Genomic DNA, 15,802 nt, shown 5'->3' on the forward strand with positions numbered 1-15,802 from the left:
CGGCTCAACTCCTCTCCTGGTTTTCTCCACCTCCTTCCTCAGCAGCACAGGGGGATGGAGAATGGGGGTTGGGGTCAGTTCATCACATGTTGTCTCTGCTGCTCCTTCCTGCATTGTTTTAATTATGTAATTATAATTAATTATATACTTATAAAGGTCTTACTTGTATAAGGCTTTTGGCACTCTCTCCCACAACATCCTTGTCACTAAATTGGAGAGATAGGAGTTTCATGAATGGGCTTTTAGATGGATAAGGAATTGGCTGGATGGCTGGATCCAGAGAGTTGCAGGCAACTGCTCAATGTCCAAATGAGATCAATAACAAGTGGTGTCCCTCCAGGGTCCATATGGTGACCTGTAGTGTTCAATATCTTCATCAATGACATGCAGTGGGTTTGAGTGTACCCTCGGCAAGTTTGCAGATGACACTGTGCTGAGCGGTGCAGTTGATTTGCAAGAGGGAAGGGATGCTATCCAGAAAGACCTTGACAGGCTTGAGGAGTGGGCCCATGTGAATGTCATGAAGTTCAGCAAGGCCAAGTGCAAGGTCCTGCACCCGCGTCAGTGCAACCCCCAATATCAGTACAGACTGGGGGATGAAGGGATTGAGAGCAGCCCTGCCGAGAACAACTTGGGGGTACTGGTGGATGAAAAATTGGACATGAGCTGACCATGTGCGCTCACAGCCCAGAAAGCCAACCGTACCCTGGGCTGCAGAAAAAGAATCATGGCCAGCAGGTCGAGGGAGGTGATTCTTCCCCTCTACTCTGCTCTTGTGAGACCCCACGCTTCAATGGCTAACAGCTATTTGCTTTCATGACGAGTGTTTGAGTTGTATTGCATCCAGTGAGACCTCTGTTAGTTCCTTCTGTCTGCTCTTCTGGACACATGGACAATTTCCTCGTGCCCTTACCAACCTACTTTTAGTATCTTCTGTGTGGTGATGCAAACCAAATTTAAACCAAATTTTTCTGCCATCTGGGGTAATTGCACTGTGGATCATCTCCTCACATTATACACTATAAACTGTACAAGAAGCTTCCCTGCATCTGTTGTTAGGTATTCCTGTTCTCCTGCTCCAGTATGCTTTAAAGGTTTGGTTAACTTGCTATGCAGCAGCGAAGCATCTGAATCACCTGTGATAAGTGCATGCACTAGGAGTAAAGTCTTGTCCCTTGCTCTGCTGGAAAGGGTGTAGTTGAGCTTGGGAAGTGACAATATGTAATGGCAGAAAGTTATCAAATGCTGGTATTTCACAAATACTCCTATCTGGTATTGGTCTGACAGCTCTGTACCTTTCTACACCCTTTACCTAAGTATGTGTCAACATGTGTATATACACATTTTTAAGCATGACTTGCGAAAGTAATTGGAGCATAAATTTGTCACAAAAATTCATTGCAAAACTAATTTCATATCGGACACTGGGGCTAGCATTCGTGTAGTTTAAGAAGTGACCTTAGTTACATGATCATTCTTGCCACTGTTTAGCTGGTTGATACTATGAGTTACATTTAGGTATGTTTCTGTACAGGAGATTAAAATATGGCTCTGCAGCTATTCAACTCTGATTTCTTGTGAATAGTTTTAGTAGTATCAAATCTAATTAAAGTGGACACTTAAGAAAAACCCTTATGAATTTTGGAGAGCAACAGATATTTGCCAGAAAATGGGGTTCAGTGGGAAGTTCAGCTCGCTCTCTGATTTGTGAGCCAGTATTTGGCAATGACAAGCAGCTGTCAGGGCAGGAGGAGGTAAGTGAAGGTAGAGGAGATCTATGTCAGCTAATTCATATCATGTAAGATGGGCCTTTGACAGCTTTCTTTCTGAAGAGCAATGTTATAAAGTCAAGGTGATAGAAAAAGGCAGTATTAGAGTTTTATGTACTTTTTAGAAAATACTTTTCTTCTCAAATTGGCACTTCAAAGAGACACTGAAAGCAGTAGCTTAATTGATCTCCTGGCAGTCAGCAGATGAATATTACAAAGCAAATGCAGTTACTTAGCCGCTGGCTGCCAGTGTCTTCTCCCCCTGCCCTGGAACACTTTCCTATGTTAACTTTCTTAGGGTTGGAGAAGAAATAAGAGTAAAAGGGAGTGTGAAAGTTTAATCGTTCTTCTGTCATGTACCACTGTTCTTGTACAGAGTCCCGCCACCCCCAAAGGAAATGAATATTAGAAATGTATGATTTAGAATAGCTCTTAATTTCACATTTTGCTTCTTTTTCCAGGGCAGAGAAAATGATTAATTTGTTTCAATATATGTTGCACCTTTTGATCTACTACCTGTCTAGAAGAGTGGCAGCCCCTTATACAGGGCTCAATTCCAAGTCCTTTTTGGGTTTTTCTTTTTTTTAAATCTGAGAGAATTTGACTCAATAGCTTCTTTCTGAAAAGCCCCAGTTTCTTCTTCCTTTAGATGGAGCTGGACCAAAGCATTCTTTCTCAAATGACTCCTCAAATTTGCCAAGTTTTGTTCTTTGCCGTCTTTGCATGTTAACACAACTACCCTAACGTGAACCAGGATGTGCTTATTCAGTTTCTCGGTACTAGGCTGCTGATGCACAGAGTCATAGAGGTGGGGAGAAGGAAAATGCTGAAGAAGGGAAGGATGCCTTCCTGATAGCTGTCACAGTGCCCTAGCTTCTATTTACTACGTTTAGTACTAAATAAGAATCAAGTGAAAGATAAAAAGGAAAAAGTGCCTTTTTCAGGGAGGTTTTACTTAAACACTATCTTTATTACTGCTTCGTTTTTTCTGCAGAGTGGGAAGCCCCCAGTTAAGGACATGTTCACGGATCTGAAAGATGGAAGGAAGCTTTTGGACCTTTTGGAGGGTCTGACAGGGAAACCTCTGGTAAGAGAAATGTGTGTAAGTCATATTGCCATTTATTAAAAAAAACCCAAGTAAACAAAACGCACAAAACCCAAACTGTGGCATGTGATTCTTTTAGTTTAGTTTATTTAAAAATCTATTTTGCTTGTAATACATACTTGCTCTCTACAGTTCTAGTGAAATTCCCATGAACTCTACTCATGGGATATAGGGTCAGGCTGAAGTTAGCTGTGTAACCTTTTCTTGAGGGTTAAACACATTGTTTAGCAAAGTATGTAAAGCCAGGGGTGTTACTTGCATAATGTATATTGTTAATAGAGATCTTTTAAAGGTCTGCTTCTGGATGATCTGGAAGAACAGCCTTTAGCTGGATACCTGTGGACTTTTTCAAATAAGCTCATGAAAGATCCTTTAAAAAAGAAAAAAAGTCGGGAGAAAAATGATAACAGCTAGTAGGCAATACAAAAATCTGCATCTCCATTGAAAAATTCTTTATGACCTACTAATAGGAGAGGGCTAAAAACTACTCGAGTCTTGTTTGGAAGAGCGTGTGTGGAGCTGAAAATTCTTCTCCTGCTAACATCAATGCCTCTTCAAAAAGATGCCTGAGGCATGGTGAAACCTGTGCTATCCCTGGGGATTAGATTATTGATTTCACTATTTATAATAAATCTCAGAGTTGTTTATTTACATTCTGGGGAACCTTCAGCCATTTGTAATTTCACCTTGCAAGCTTGCTTTGTTTTTTAAACAGATGCATTTTACTAGTACTTCTAATGAGTTGTGGTCTGATTTGAAGTATATTGAAGACAATGTAAGGTTTTTTTTTTTTGGTTTCTAATTTTGTTGATTACTGTATTCCAAGTTCAGCTCCATGCTCTTGCAGTATGATCATGTTCTGCCCCAGGAGTTAAATTACAGTGATTAAAAGCAAATGGACTGGCAGGTATTGTAAAGAGTTGCAGTGGGTTTTTTCCTTTTTTTTTCTTTTTTTTTTTCCCCCCTTCCCTTCCTCCGATATTAAAAGGAAGGGAAAGTCAGGAAGCGTAACTTCTTCCCAGTATGTGAAGACTTAGCAGGCTTTTAGTGCCAGAAAAACAAATTGCTGCTTGTTCCCTCTTGGGAGCCAAAAAATTTCAACTACTCTGGCAAACGTTCAAAACCCTCAGATTTTCCCCGGGAACTCCCACTTTGCTGTTGTATTGCCAGTTTATAATTCTGCAGATGCTGGGAATAAAAATTCTGGACTTGCTGAAGATGAACTGAAATGTATGTTGAATCCAAGGCTTGTCATGTGCTTCAAATTCAGGAATACTATTCTGACCAGTTTTCATTTTGATGTTTATTTTTAAATTGTTGTGGATGAGCTGGTTTGGTTTTTGTTTCTATTTAAAAAAAAAATTGGAGAAAATTTAAGGCATTTTCTGTTTGCTCTATCATTTATTTTGTTTGATCTGTCAAGTTAATTCTGGTGCGAACAGATTGTAACTTTTTCTTTTCAGCCTAAAGAACGAGGTTCCACACGAGTACATGCCTTAAATAATGTGAACCGAGTACTGCAGGTCTTGCATCAGAACAACGTAAGCATGTTTTTCCACAACTTTTTGATAACTCTTTAATTTATTCCTGTGTGTAAATGAGTTCAAAATGCAGAGAATAAAGATTTTTGGTACCCAAAATGAGAATTCAGCGAGATGGGTAAACTGTTCTCAGTTTTCCATATCTGATGTAGAATTTCAGTGTCTGGCAATTTTGTGAAATCTTAAAATGCTAACTTAATAATGGTATTAACTAAACTGTGTTTTGCTGAGAAGTGTTCAGCTCCAAAAACAAAGCTGATTTGAAACTCTGCTATGCATAGCTCATGAACCTGGCAGGACAAAGAACTAATTTCCAGTGAAGATGAGTAACTTATGCAAAAATCGGTAAGGGTATAACAGGTTTTGTGTGTCTGTTTTTTCATGTCCTGCTCTCAAAATCCACGAGGATCTTTCTGTTGACATCTGTCAGTTCTGCCAGATATGTACTGACTGTTCCTAATTTGGAGCTTTGGTAACTCATCAGAAGAACAAACAAACAAACCCCAATCCTTCTTTAAGAAAAATGAGAATAATTATTGGTTTTATTTTTTACTGCCTGGAAGCAAGTAGTGCTGTAGTAAAGTGATTTTATTTTCCCCCTGAAGAATAATTCCTGATAAGAGTACTCTCTATAGTTAGAATTTCTATTTGTGAGTATCAGGGCACTAAACTTAAGAACGTTCTGGTAATAAAATACATCTAATGGAAAAAGGCACTGACATTTATGTAAACTGCTGACTGAAGAGTGATACAAACATGCTGTATAATACTGCAATTTCCCCCCTGTGTTGGTGGACTAGTGTCATATTTCTAGGAAGTAGCCAAAGTTAGTGGTGAGTTGTTTGGGTTTTTTTTTCTTCTTTGAGGTACTGTAAATTTGATTAATTTTTTTCTAAGGATAAGTAATGACTCCTTCCAGCTTGAAATTTATTTATTTTATGAAGATAATAAATGAATAATATTGAATTACAATAATTAGTTCTTCGTTAAGCTGGCAGGATCTGGGTTTCTAGAAGTAAACAGGTGGTGTTAGTTAGCTGAAGGTTGTTAAGGTCATGTACATGATTTATACCTACTGCTTAACTTCATTAGAAAGTGTGCGTGTGTTAAGATGAAGGGAGAAGGCATCCACTGAGAAGCAGTTGTGTTCTGTTGCTGAGAGCTTGTGGGCTATACAATATTCATAACTTTTGAAATAATTTATAAAAGCGTTTAAATATGTACTGTAAAGATCAGACAAGCCTAAGGTGTAGATCTTCAAGTGATCCTGTGAACCTCGTCCATCTGATGAGCAGTATGATTGTGTAATGAATTTCCACTTTTTTGATTTGTGGACCAAGTTTTTAAAAATAATTAAAAAAATAATCCTCTGGAAATCATTCCATATAGCCAGTATCAGTCTACTGTCAGGAGTACTGGCTATCTACTGTCAGCTTTCTTTTATTGATTATCTTTGCTTTAGTCTTAGTAGTCCACCTAACATCCTAGTGGATTGCTGACAGCATCCTGCAAAACATTGGTTTAGTTCAGAATCATTAAAATACAAAAATGAGCATATGGAGTATTTTCTTTTATGTATGGTGTAGATAGCAAGAGGAATGCGTTATTATTACTATTATTAATTATTATTGTTGTTATAGGCACGCGATTAAAAAATGTGAAGTGTTTTTTTGTTACTCATTCTCAGGAGTGCTTCTCTTCTATTATAGGTGAAAAAAATCTCTTGCAATGTAATTGTTTTATTTTTGTGCCCTTGACCTTTAGTCTTTCTTTTTGCTCCTTGTGTTCTAGCGTGCTTTCCACTGAGCTGTTTAATGATCCACACCGGTGATTCTTTTGGCCTGTTTTTGCCTGTTTAATTTTACAGTTATCTTAAAGTATATGCCTGGTATTCGCAAAGAGTATTGCAGTAAGATTCTGTTCCAGCTGCTGTAAAAACTGGGAGAGGACAATCCACAAATCCACAAGCTTCCTTAGTACTTTGAAGTGTAATTTGTGGTTCCATGTTAATCTTGCAACACGGTTTTGATTTGATTCTCCTGAGAGACCTATGGGGAATCGAAAATTGTCAAGATGGTATCTGAAAGCAATGAGGTTACAAGTACATTTTGCAGGACTGAAGCTATTCGTGATTGTGTGTTAAGAGGGAAAATATTCCTGGAATACCATTATATTCTTGGATTTCAGCAATATCCTCTAAAACAAAATTAAACTTCATTTGTTTTTGTCTATTCTGTCATTGTTACATCCACTGAGAGCCAGAGCGTGGGCTCAGTTACTGTCCTGTGATTGTCCATATTGTTTAATCGCTAGTCAGCTCCTTGGTACAGGTTTTGTCTCTGTGACCAGTTGTGATCACAAGCAATGCCCACATACAGTTCTTGGGGTTAATGCAAGCTGGGAGGTGTTTCTGGTAAGCACTGTGGACAACACTACTTTGTTTTGGAGCAGGTGTGAGAAAGGGAGGAAAAAGCTTCACTGTTGAGGTGAAATGCACTGTGCCACATGCCCCTGGGGCTGGAGGATGCTCCTGGCTCAGGTTATTTAGAAGAATGAAGCCCCACCATCTGCCCTGTGTGGGAGTGCGTTGCATTGTCTGCTTCGTGTACATACACCCAGGGAGGCATCTGCCTCACCTGCCATGGGCAGCTTTCCTCACCCACTTTCCATAGGCGTGGTGGTGACTAATGCAGTGTGCTGCTGTTTGAACCACTTTTTGGAGGGACCCCAGTTAGTGCTGCTTTCCCTGCGTTGACTGAGTGGAGACTTGATGCCCCAATTCAGTTTAGCACTGAGTGAGTATCTGATAGAGTGCTCTAAGCTTCGCTTCTCCCGAGGGCTGAATACTTGATGCAGGAGAGGGTAACATCTCCTGCCCTCTCGCTTACTCGAGTAATCTCCCCCTCTGTCTTTCCATGTTTCTGTCTTTCTAATGATCTCAATTAGAGTGTCACCGAGTCTATCTGGGCTCCTAGGCATATAGGAAACATGAAAATTTTATTTTTCCCTTGAGCTTTCAGTCGTCTTGTATAAACTTGTCCCATTTGGATGCTAGTTCATGCGAAGGACAAACCTATTCTTAATTACTTAAGTTTGTTTTTTTTTTTAATATCAGATCCTTCATGTTTGCATTTCTATTGGTCAGTTTTGACTGCTGGTACGCATCTATATATTAGAGGATAGGATAAAACTCTCCCAGTGGAGTATCTTCTTTGGTGCCATTTTTTGTCATGTTTAAGCAGTTGTCATGACAAATTCAGATAGACAGCAATCTGTCATCTCCAGTTCTCTCATTCTAACTACTTTTTATTTCAGAGCACTTGATAATATGTGACTGGACAGTCAGGAATATGGGGTGGGGTTGCAACTTGAAGCTCTGACAACAGTGTTTAATATAGAGTTGATCTGACCTCTCTAGGTGGAGTTGGTGAATATTGGAGGAACTGACATCGTTGATGGAAATCACAAGCTGACACTGGGGCTGCTGTGGAGCATTATCTTGCACTGGCAGGTGAGAGGCTGCTGTGACATCTCTTTCTTTCCAGGAATCGTGTGCATCAATCTGCTGGGATTCTCACAAACCTTCCTGGGGTTTTGGTGGCAGAAAATACTGCTTCTATTTTGGGCTGGTAAACAAAGGCAGGCCAGTGTTTGGCTTTTGACCTCTGTCTATTGGCTGCCTCCCATGACACATATTCTTGTGTGTGCTCAGTTGTACTCAGCCTCTTAGTTCAGTTCCTGGTGCTGTTAATTGCAGAGAGGTTTTTCAGCCTGAAGCACTGCATTTATGTTCCTTCCTCAAGACTTCTACGCACTTCTCTTTGCAGGTAGTTTTTTACTAACTCAGTTGCTGGTTTGGGCTTGCATCTATATGCTGCTGTGTAAGTTTGTTTCTCAGTCTCATAGATTGAATTGTTCCTGGTTTAGCCAGCTACCTGAGAGTATCACTGAATTTGCTTAGAAGGACTTTGGTGGATGCTTACGCATAGTACCCAAACAACAAACTACTTGTGTTGGCTGAGCAGATATCTTCTTCTTGCAGAAAACCTCTGCAAGCTGTATTTTTGGCGTTTGCTTACTGGCGGAACCCCAGCACAAGACAGTGAGAAACTTTATAACCCACGCTTAGTGTAGGCGGGACTGAGAGGGAGGAGGATTGTAACATAAGAGTGATGTGTCACTAATAAGTGACATGGAGCATTACTGGTTCTTGTAATTAGTAGAGTGCAAAGATGGCCTTGAAGACTCCTATTCACAAATTTCGTGCAAGGAGTTAGAGCTTGATTCATAGCTTTTAATGGGAAAGGCCCTTTCCCAATTTGTGAAATAGTTTGGTTCAAAGGTTTTGTAAGCAGGAAAAGTGGAGAACGTGTCTAAGGTGTAGTTGCTGCTGTCTTGCAGGTGAAGGATGTCATGAAGAACATCATGTCAGATTTGCAGCAGACCAACAGTGAGAAGATCCTGCTCAGCTGGGTTCGGCAGTCCACGAGACCTTACAGTCAGGTCAATGTTCTGAACTTCACCACGAGCTGGGCAGATGGACTCGCCTTTAATGCTGTCATCCACAGACACAAGTAAGTAGCAAATGTTAGCTTATCTTAGACCTAATGAAGTAAGCAGCTTTTTTTCCCCATGTCTTCATGCTTGAGCATTTGACTAGCCTGTTTTGGTGATTCATTGTTTGGTTTTAGTTTTTTTTTGTTGTGGTAACGATAACAGTGGAGGGATATTGCTAGAGCCTTGCGAAGGATGGAGCCAAAGCAGCAGTGTAACTCTCTCAGTTCCTGCACATGCACACAGACTTGCTAACTGAATTGGATTTACATCCCGCTTAGTGTGTGTTGTACAGCGAATATGCTGAATGGGTCTCTGCAGGGGGGGTTGACCACCTTCCCCTGTACTTCCTCTGTCCTGCTCTACCTCCCCTGCAAAGGGAAACATTTCTTCAATTCAAGTTTGCCATATCACTTTGGTATCAAGACACAGAAGCTTCAAAATGAAGGAGTAAGAAAGACAGGCTCTGTAGCTTTTCTTAGTTTTTTGAGTGTATATTGTTTGAAAGACAATGTATGCAGTTCTTTCAGGAGAACTATTGAGCAGAAGAATCAAAGGGTAATAGAGTACTTCAGGTACCTGTGGCATATTCATTACACTGTTCATTATACTTTACAAGGAATGCTGTTAAAGCTTCTTTGCACAGACCTTTTGTGTTCTTTCTGATTTTTGGAGAACTCTTTGGTAGTCTAAAGAAATCATCATTACAGAATCCTATGAAACTTACATACCAGTTCTTTCTTTTTTTTTTTTGGTTTTTTTTTTGTTTGTTTTGTTTTTGTGGTGTTTTTTTTTTTTTTTTAATTTACTTTGAGATCTGCTTCTGGGCAAGCCATTCTAATCCAGCATACTTTAAATGACGTCAGCTCATTGCTTTGTGAGGGCTGACTGTTCTCTAATCATAAATAACCATTTTAACATGGTAATAGTATGATAATATCTAAAATTTAACCAGACCTCCTGGTGACCAGGTATCTGACATGGCAAGTGCTTTACAAATACCCAGAATATTTATACCCAGCAGATAAAAAGTGTTCGCAAGAGCATGCGTTCACTTTGAGCCTGCTGTTCTCTGCTCCTAAGTGCCCGTTTGGCCTGTGCTGACTGAAATAACAGACTCTTGTCACAGGCTCACTGGCTTCAGGACGGGTCTCCCCTGATGCACCTATGGCCTTGTAGACCAGCGCTGGCTTGTGTTCAGCCTGCATGGATGCCTGGGGAGCGCCTGCACCACACTGAGGGCTCCTGAAAGTTTGGAAGGACTGTTCTGCAAATGCAGAGTGATACTAGCAAAGGTCTGTCTGGAGTTTATCAGGAGTATTACTAAGCCCCTTCTCTGGATAGTGTGAGCTGTACTGGTGGTTTTCATACCAGTGTAATTGCCTGTAGTGGCGTAGCTCTGCTGCTGAACATGTGAAGCTTTGTGATGGAGAGAGTGCCAGCTTTAGATGCAAGTGAGACCTTGTTGACCTGAGGGAAGCAGAAGGAGAGAGGTAGCAAAATTGTCTTCAGGCTGTTTGTTGTCCTTACACATTGTGACTATGTGCCTGGGCTTTGCAGGATCTGAAGTTGGTGAGGTCTGCCCTTTTCAGAGCACTGTTAAACAGCAAAAGCACCTTCTGGAAACTTGAACTGAGTAACTGTGCTTTCCTCTGGCTTCCTAAAATTTCTGAGTTACCTGGCTCTGCTGATCTCTGAGCCTTTTATTCCCTCTTCCTGGGAGCTTGGCAGCTGTCAGCACATCAGAATTCAGCTTTGCTGTCCCGGGGCATCAGTCCTTTAAGCCAGGGAAGTACTGTTTTCCCCACACTATTGAGAAATCTTGAGCTGGGTTTAAATTTAGGTTAACTTTGAAAGAGAGGCTTTAAAAGGCACTTGCAAGGAGCAAGCGGATTGGGGCAGGTTGCAGAAGTGGTAGGACAACAAAGCTATTTAGCTTGCCCAGACAGTGGAGCTTCCCTGCCTAAGGGGCATTTTTAATATTGCTTTTTTAATTCAGATTAATATGACACTTAGTATAGGGGAATTTTGGTGGATCCCATTAAGAGGTTTAGTAACTTGCTTTTCTCTTTATGTATCTATCAACAATTGTTACCAGTGCTACCTCTTGGCTATAATATCTAGTAACTTTGTAACACTTGCAGTACTTAATAAAATTATATGAGGTAATAGGACATTTAACATTTTACTGTGCTGTTCACTTTCATTTCCTACTATTAGCTTAGCTCCTCTTTGAATTGAATTCTGCTCTTTGTTATAATTTCCTTGCTCATAGGTAAATACCTAGATTGCATTTTATTAAATTCTGTATTATCATGGCAGTGTGCAGGTAGTACATATACAATCTACTTATTGCAATGTGTTTTTTCAAAGTAAGAGTCTCTGCTAAAGCTTTATGTGAATCTATGTGGTTATCCTGTTGCTTCTTACATGGAGGTACAGTATTCTGCTAGCTTATATCAGGATCTCCGCATAGATCTGTTCCCTGCTTACCCCACCTTCCTCTGGCTTTTTGCTTCTCTGAGCCTGCTGGCTTACGGCCTTCCTGTTTCACAAAGTGTAGTGACTCGACAGATGCTAAAAGGATACTCTCGGGTCAATTTACAACTGAATTAAGTATTAAAACAATTAAAGACGAGCCTGTCTCTTCTTCCCCAACTTCTACAAAGCACAGAATCAATAGCAGTGTTTTAACGAGAAGCCACTATTACAGGGGAACGGGAAGCATTTCAATGGCTCTGTAGTCTTGTGGCTGTGCTGCTGCAGCACTAGGCTGGTCGTGCCCTGTCGGTGTGGGTACCACTGGGAGGGGGCCCTGTTTGCTGACCCCGCTTCCTGCTCCGCTCTTTCCCCTTGAGACTTGCTGGTATGTTTTGGGTGCACAGCTGGACTGGAGAGTTGGTTTGGTTAACGCTGATGTGAGATGAAGGCTGCTGGCACTGTAAATTGATCAGCTCTTTGGTCTGATTCACATTGTGACTCTTATGAGCACTTGTGGTGGAGTGGGTTTTTTTTGTAGGTGGGTTTTCTTGTTTGTTTGTTTTAAATGAGGGAAAAAGGCCATGGGGCAGGGTGAGTGAGCAGGGGTGGAGACCGCTGCTGCTCCTGGCTGTGATGGTCTGGAGTGGTCACTGAGCCACATCACAAGTTTGGAATGAAGCTCTCCTGGAACAGAGTAATTCTTGATTACTCAGCAGAGCCTGACACAGAAAGCACGTAGTAACAGTTATGCTGTGAAAGACACAGTTGAAGAAAACTGGTTCTGGAATAAATTATAAACACAGAGTTTATGTATTTTCTTGTTATAGTATTTTATCTCCTGTTGCAGTCAATAAGTATATGTATAGAATACATAGAATGAAAGGTACATGTTCCTGTGGACATGCAGTCAGTTAATTGATTTGTGATTGCCAGATTCTCACTAATAAAAAGAAATCACGTATTTGTATTTATGTGTTTCTGTATCTGCACTTATGTTTCTATTTTCTATGTATGTGTATATTTATATTACTTAGGTAGCTACTTTCATATCCATAACTTCATATTCTGCATGGTATGGAATTTTTTCTTCAGATAAAGTTTGTTGCTTTCTTTCCTGTTTTGTCTTTACTTTTAGACCTGAGCTTTTCAGCTGGGATAAAGTTATAAAGATGTCCCCAGCTGAGAGACTGGAACATGCTTTCAGCATAGCCAAGAACCACTTGGGAATTGAGAAACTGTTGGATCCTGAAGGTGGGATATAGTTATTTTATGTGACTAGAAGTTTTTTTGATCTCTCTTGAAAGAAATTTTTTCTGTTGACATCTACTATGAATACAAATTCCAGCATTTTTGTGCAGTGATATTTTGTTTCAAGCCCTTAAATTTGAATTTAAAAGAATGTAATTTGTAGGGTAAGGGTGTGTCTGTGCGTGCATATGCTTTGGCTTCTTGAATGTTAAGGTTCAGATTGACTTACCATTTAGAGACAGTATACAGAAGGTGAAGTTGGTACTCTGGCTTTGTTTTGTTTTAGGTAGGAGTTCTACTGCAAGGGTCTGTGCTTTTCAGATGAAGTAGAGCATTATTTAGAATGGGATAGCTTAAGAGCTCATGATCTTTCGTTCTTTATACATACACTGAGTAGCAGTAGCTGCCAGTGCTGTGCGTACTTACCATGTACCAGGAAGCTTTTATGGCTTCTTTTTAAAATCCTGAGCTGTCGCTCTGCTTTGAAGTGAGTCTTCAAAGATTCATTCTGTAAGACAAGCTCTGAAACTTTATAGATTCAAGCACCACCTTCTTAAAAAGTGTTAACTGAATGGGTAGCACTCATAAACTGAGAGATAAGTGAACCTGAGTTGGTAAAACTCTTTTCTATATGAAAAGTAAGAAAATAAACTGACCAGTGCTGGGAGTGGGGATAGAACTTAAGTGGAAATGTTTGTTTATGCAGGATACTGTCCCTGAACTGCATTTCTGCTTGGGAAATGCTCCAGAATAATTTTCCCCAAACAATTTTTATTCCTTAGTAACTTCAGGTTTGGGCTCTTACTTCAGAAAGATCATGCCTTTTAATGTGAATTCACTTTCAAATGTAGAATATTATTTTTTAAAAAATTTTTCCTCCTTCATACTGCTTTCAACATATGTCAAACCTGGCCTTTTAACTTAAAGCTTACTAAAGGCTACTTAACAGGAGAACCTGTGATTTACACTATATGTACAGTCTTAACTGTACTCTAAGTAATGATTTAGAAAAGCAGCAGCTTCATTTATTTTCCCTCATATTTTATCTTTTTGATGCAGATGTTGCTGTACAGCTTCCAGACAAAAAGTCTATTATTATGTATTTAACCTCTTTGTTTGAGGTCCTTCCTAAGCAAGTTACTATGGAAGACATACGGGAGGTGGAGACCCTTCCAAGGAGGTACAAGCAGGAATGTGAGGATGGAGAGCTCAACATGCAGCAGGTGTGTTTGTCATCAAAGTCTGCCTGGCTTTTCTTGAGTTGTAATTTTAGCTGATCTTCAGGCTTGTCAGTTATCTCTGGAACATGCCTTCTATCTTGGGCAACACAATTGGGAAAATATGAAAAATCATGGCATCTTCTTTGTGATTGACTTCAGTCGTTCTGTCTTCCTTTTTCTTCTTTTCTGATTCATGTACAAAATCCTGCGTGTTGAGGTATAAAGCTCCATCTGAGTTATACTTCCTTCTTCTGCTTTTCTTTCTCACTTGTCTTGACAAGCTGGAGAGGGTGGTCCAAAATCTTTAACTGAGTTTGCCACAGGACTTGTGGTGGTGGTGGTGGTAGTGATGGGTTTTTGTTTTGGTGTGAGATCCACTGTTAAAAGAGCAAGATTAAAGTTGTCTTTTCTATCCAGGTTATTTTAAAATGAAAGTTCATTAGTGGTGACCATGGCCCTTCTCATTAAAACATACCCAACGATTACTTTTAACATTTTATGAAGGATTAAAAGGCATCTTAGTTGTTCTGTTTTTAGTATCATTTGGGAAGGCATCTTCTGTGCCCATTTAAGACATCGCTTTTCTCTTGGCTGCCTAGGCTGCAGCGCTTGAAGAGGAGCAGGGCAGTTCTAGAGCAGAGACTCCCAGCACAGTGACAGAGGTAGATATGGACTTGGATAGCTACCAAGTTGCTCTGGAAGAAGTTCTTACATGGTTGCTGTCAGCTGAGGATGCATTTCGGGAACAGGAGGAAATATCCGGTGATGTTGAGGAAGTCAAAGAGCAATTTTCCACCCATGAAGTAAGCTTCTCTTAAATTCTTTTTTTTTTTTTTTTGTGTGTGTGTGTAGCTGCAGGACTTCCCTAAGTCCTTATCCAAAACCTGCCATTCTATTTCTTTTGTCCTGCTTTTTCTAAATTAAAAGCACCTCTGAGTGTGATGCTGTTTGGTGATTTTGATTGTTTGTGTGTTTTTGTTGACAAATAATAGCTTCTTGAAGCTGAAATAAATCTTTTTAGGAGAACTTACAGTGGAACATGCTTTGAAACTTTAATGTATTTTTTTAATCAACTTTCGGTGGCTCATTGGTGTCTATAATACAAAGACAGGCTGATCCAGGCTGATTCATGCTTCTCTGCTGCCAACTACTAAAAAGCCTGGTCAGCCATACGTCACTTGCTGTTAAATGAGGGCAATGCTGAAATTGATAATCATGTCAGTTTAATTCAGTGGTCTCCCTGTCATGATTAGCATAGTTTATTTCAGAAACATGTATTGTTGCTTCCAAATTATTGTTTCCAAATTATTTCATTTTGGTTCATGTTCCAAGTCTGAACAAATGTTCTAATGTTGCTAAATGTTTCAAGTGTCATGTTAGATGTTTTAGTTTTCTCCTGTGTCAGCTTACTACATACAATTGAATTTAAAATCTGAATGCTGATCAATATGAAGAATTTTTTTTTTTCTTGTGCTACAGTTTTAAAGCCATGAGCCAAAGGAAGAGGTGTTCTGATTTATATTAAGTATGTGAATTTTTAATGTTATTAACTCATAGGGTTTTATTTGCTTTTCTGTGATACATTTCAGATCTTGTTTTATGTTCTGTTGGCCATAGGTAAGTTTCTGTTTTATTTTCTTGGTACATTCATTTAAAGGCTGTCTTCTTACAAACAGCTTTTTCTCTGAGGTGGTTAGTGTTTTTTTTTTTTCCTCAATTAACTCTATTTTACTGGCTTCAGAATTTTTGTAGCTCATGGAGAATCTTCTATCATAGAGAGGAATAGGTCTGCCATGCTTGTGTGTTTGATGGTGCCAGCTGATTCTGCAGCACTGTTTCAAACATGACAATTTATTAGGACATTTACAAATTCATAAACTCTTG

The 15,802-nt window shown here is 39.7% G+C and overlaps 2 protein-coding genes across 3 annotated transcripts in view; one reads left to right on the forward strand and one right to left on the reverse strand.

The window, feature by feature from the left end:
- Positions 1–15,802, reverse strand: part of MRPL18 (mitochondrial ribosomal protein L18) — a 643,474-nt gene that overhangs the window by 478,591 nt on the left and 149,081 nt on the right. The window lies entirely within an intron of this gene.
- The window catches only part of UTRN (utrophin), a 386,688-nt gene that overhangs the window by 72,016 nt on the left and 298,870 nt on the right, over positions 1–15,802 (forward strand). For both annotated transcript variants that reach the window (XM_069786921.1, XM_069786920.1), the window contains 7 exons: positions 2,764–2,856; positions 4,338–4,415; positions 7,834–7,926; positions 8,817–8,989; positions 12,586–12,701; positions 13,758–13,921; positions 14,518–14,721. In XM_069786921.1, the coding sequence (XP_069643022.1) occupies positions 2,764–2,856; positions 4,338–4,415; positions 7,834–7,926; positions 8,817–8,989; positions 12,586–12,701; positions 13,758–13,921; positions 14,518–14,721 (921 nt within the window). The remainder of the gene's footprint in view (positions 1–2,763; positions 2,857–4,337; positions 4,416–7,833; positions 7,927–8,816; positions 8,990–12,585; positions 12,702–13,757; positions 13,922–14,517; positions 14,722–15,802) is intronic.

Source organism: Haliaeetus albicilla, chromosome 7 (assembly GCF_947461875.1).
Source record: "Haliaeetus albicilla chromosome 7, bHalAlb1.1, whole genome shotgun sequence".
Classification (NCBI taxonomy): Eukaryota; Metazoa; Chordata; class Aves; order Accipitriformes; family Accipitridae; genus Haliaeetus; species Haliaeetus albicilla.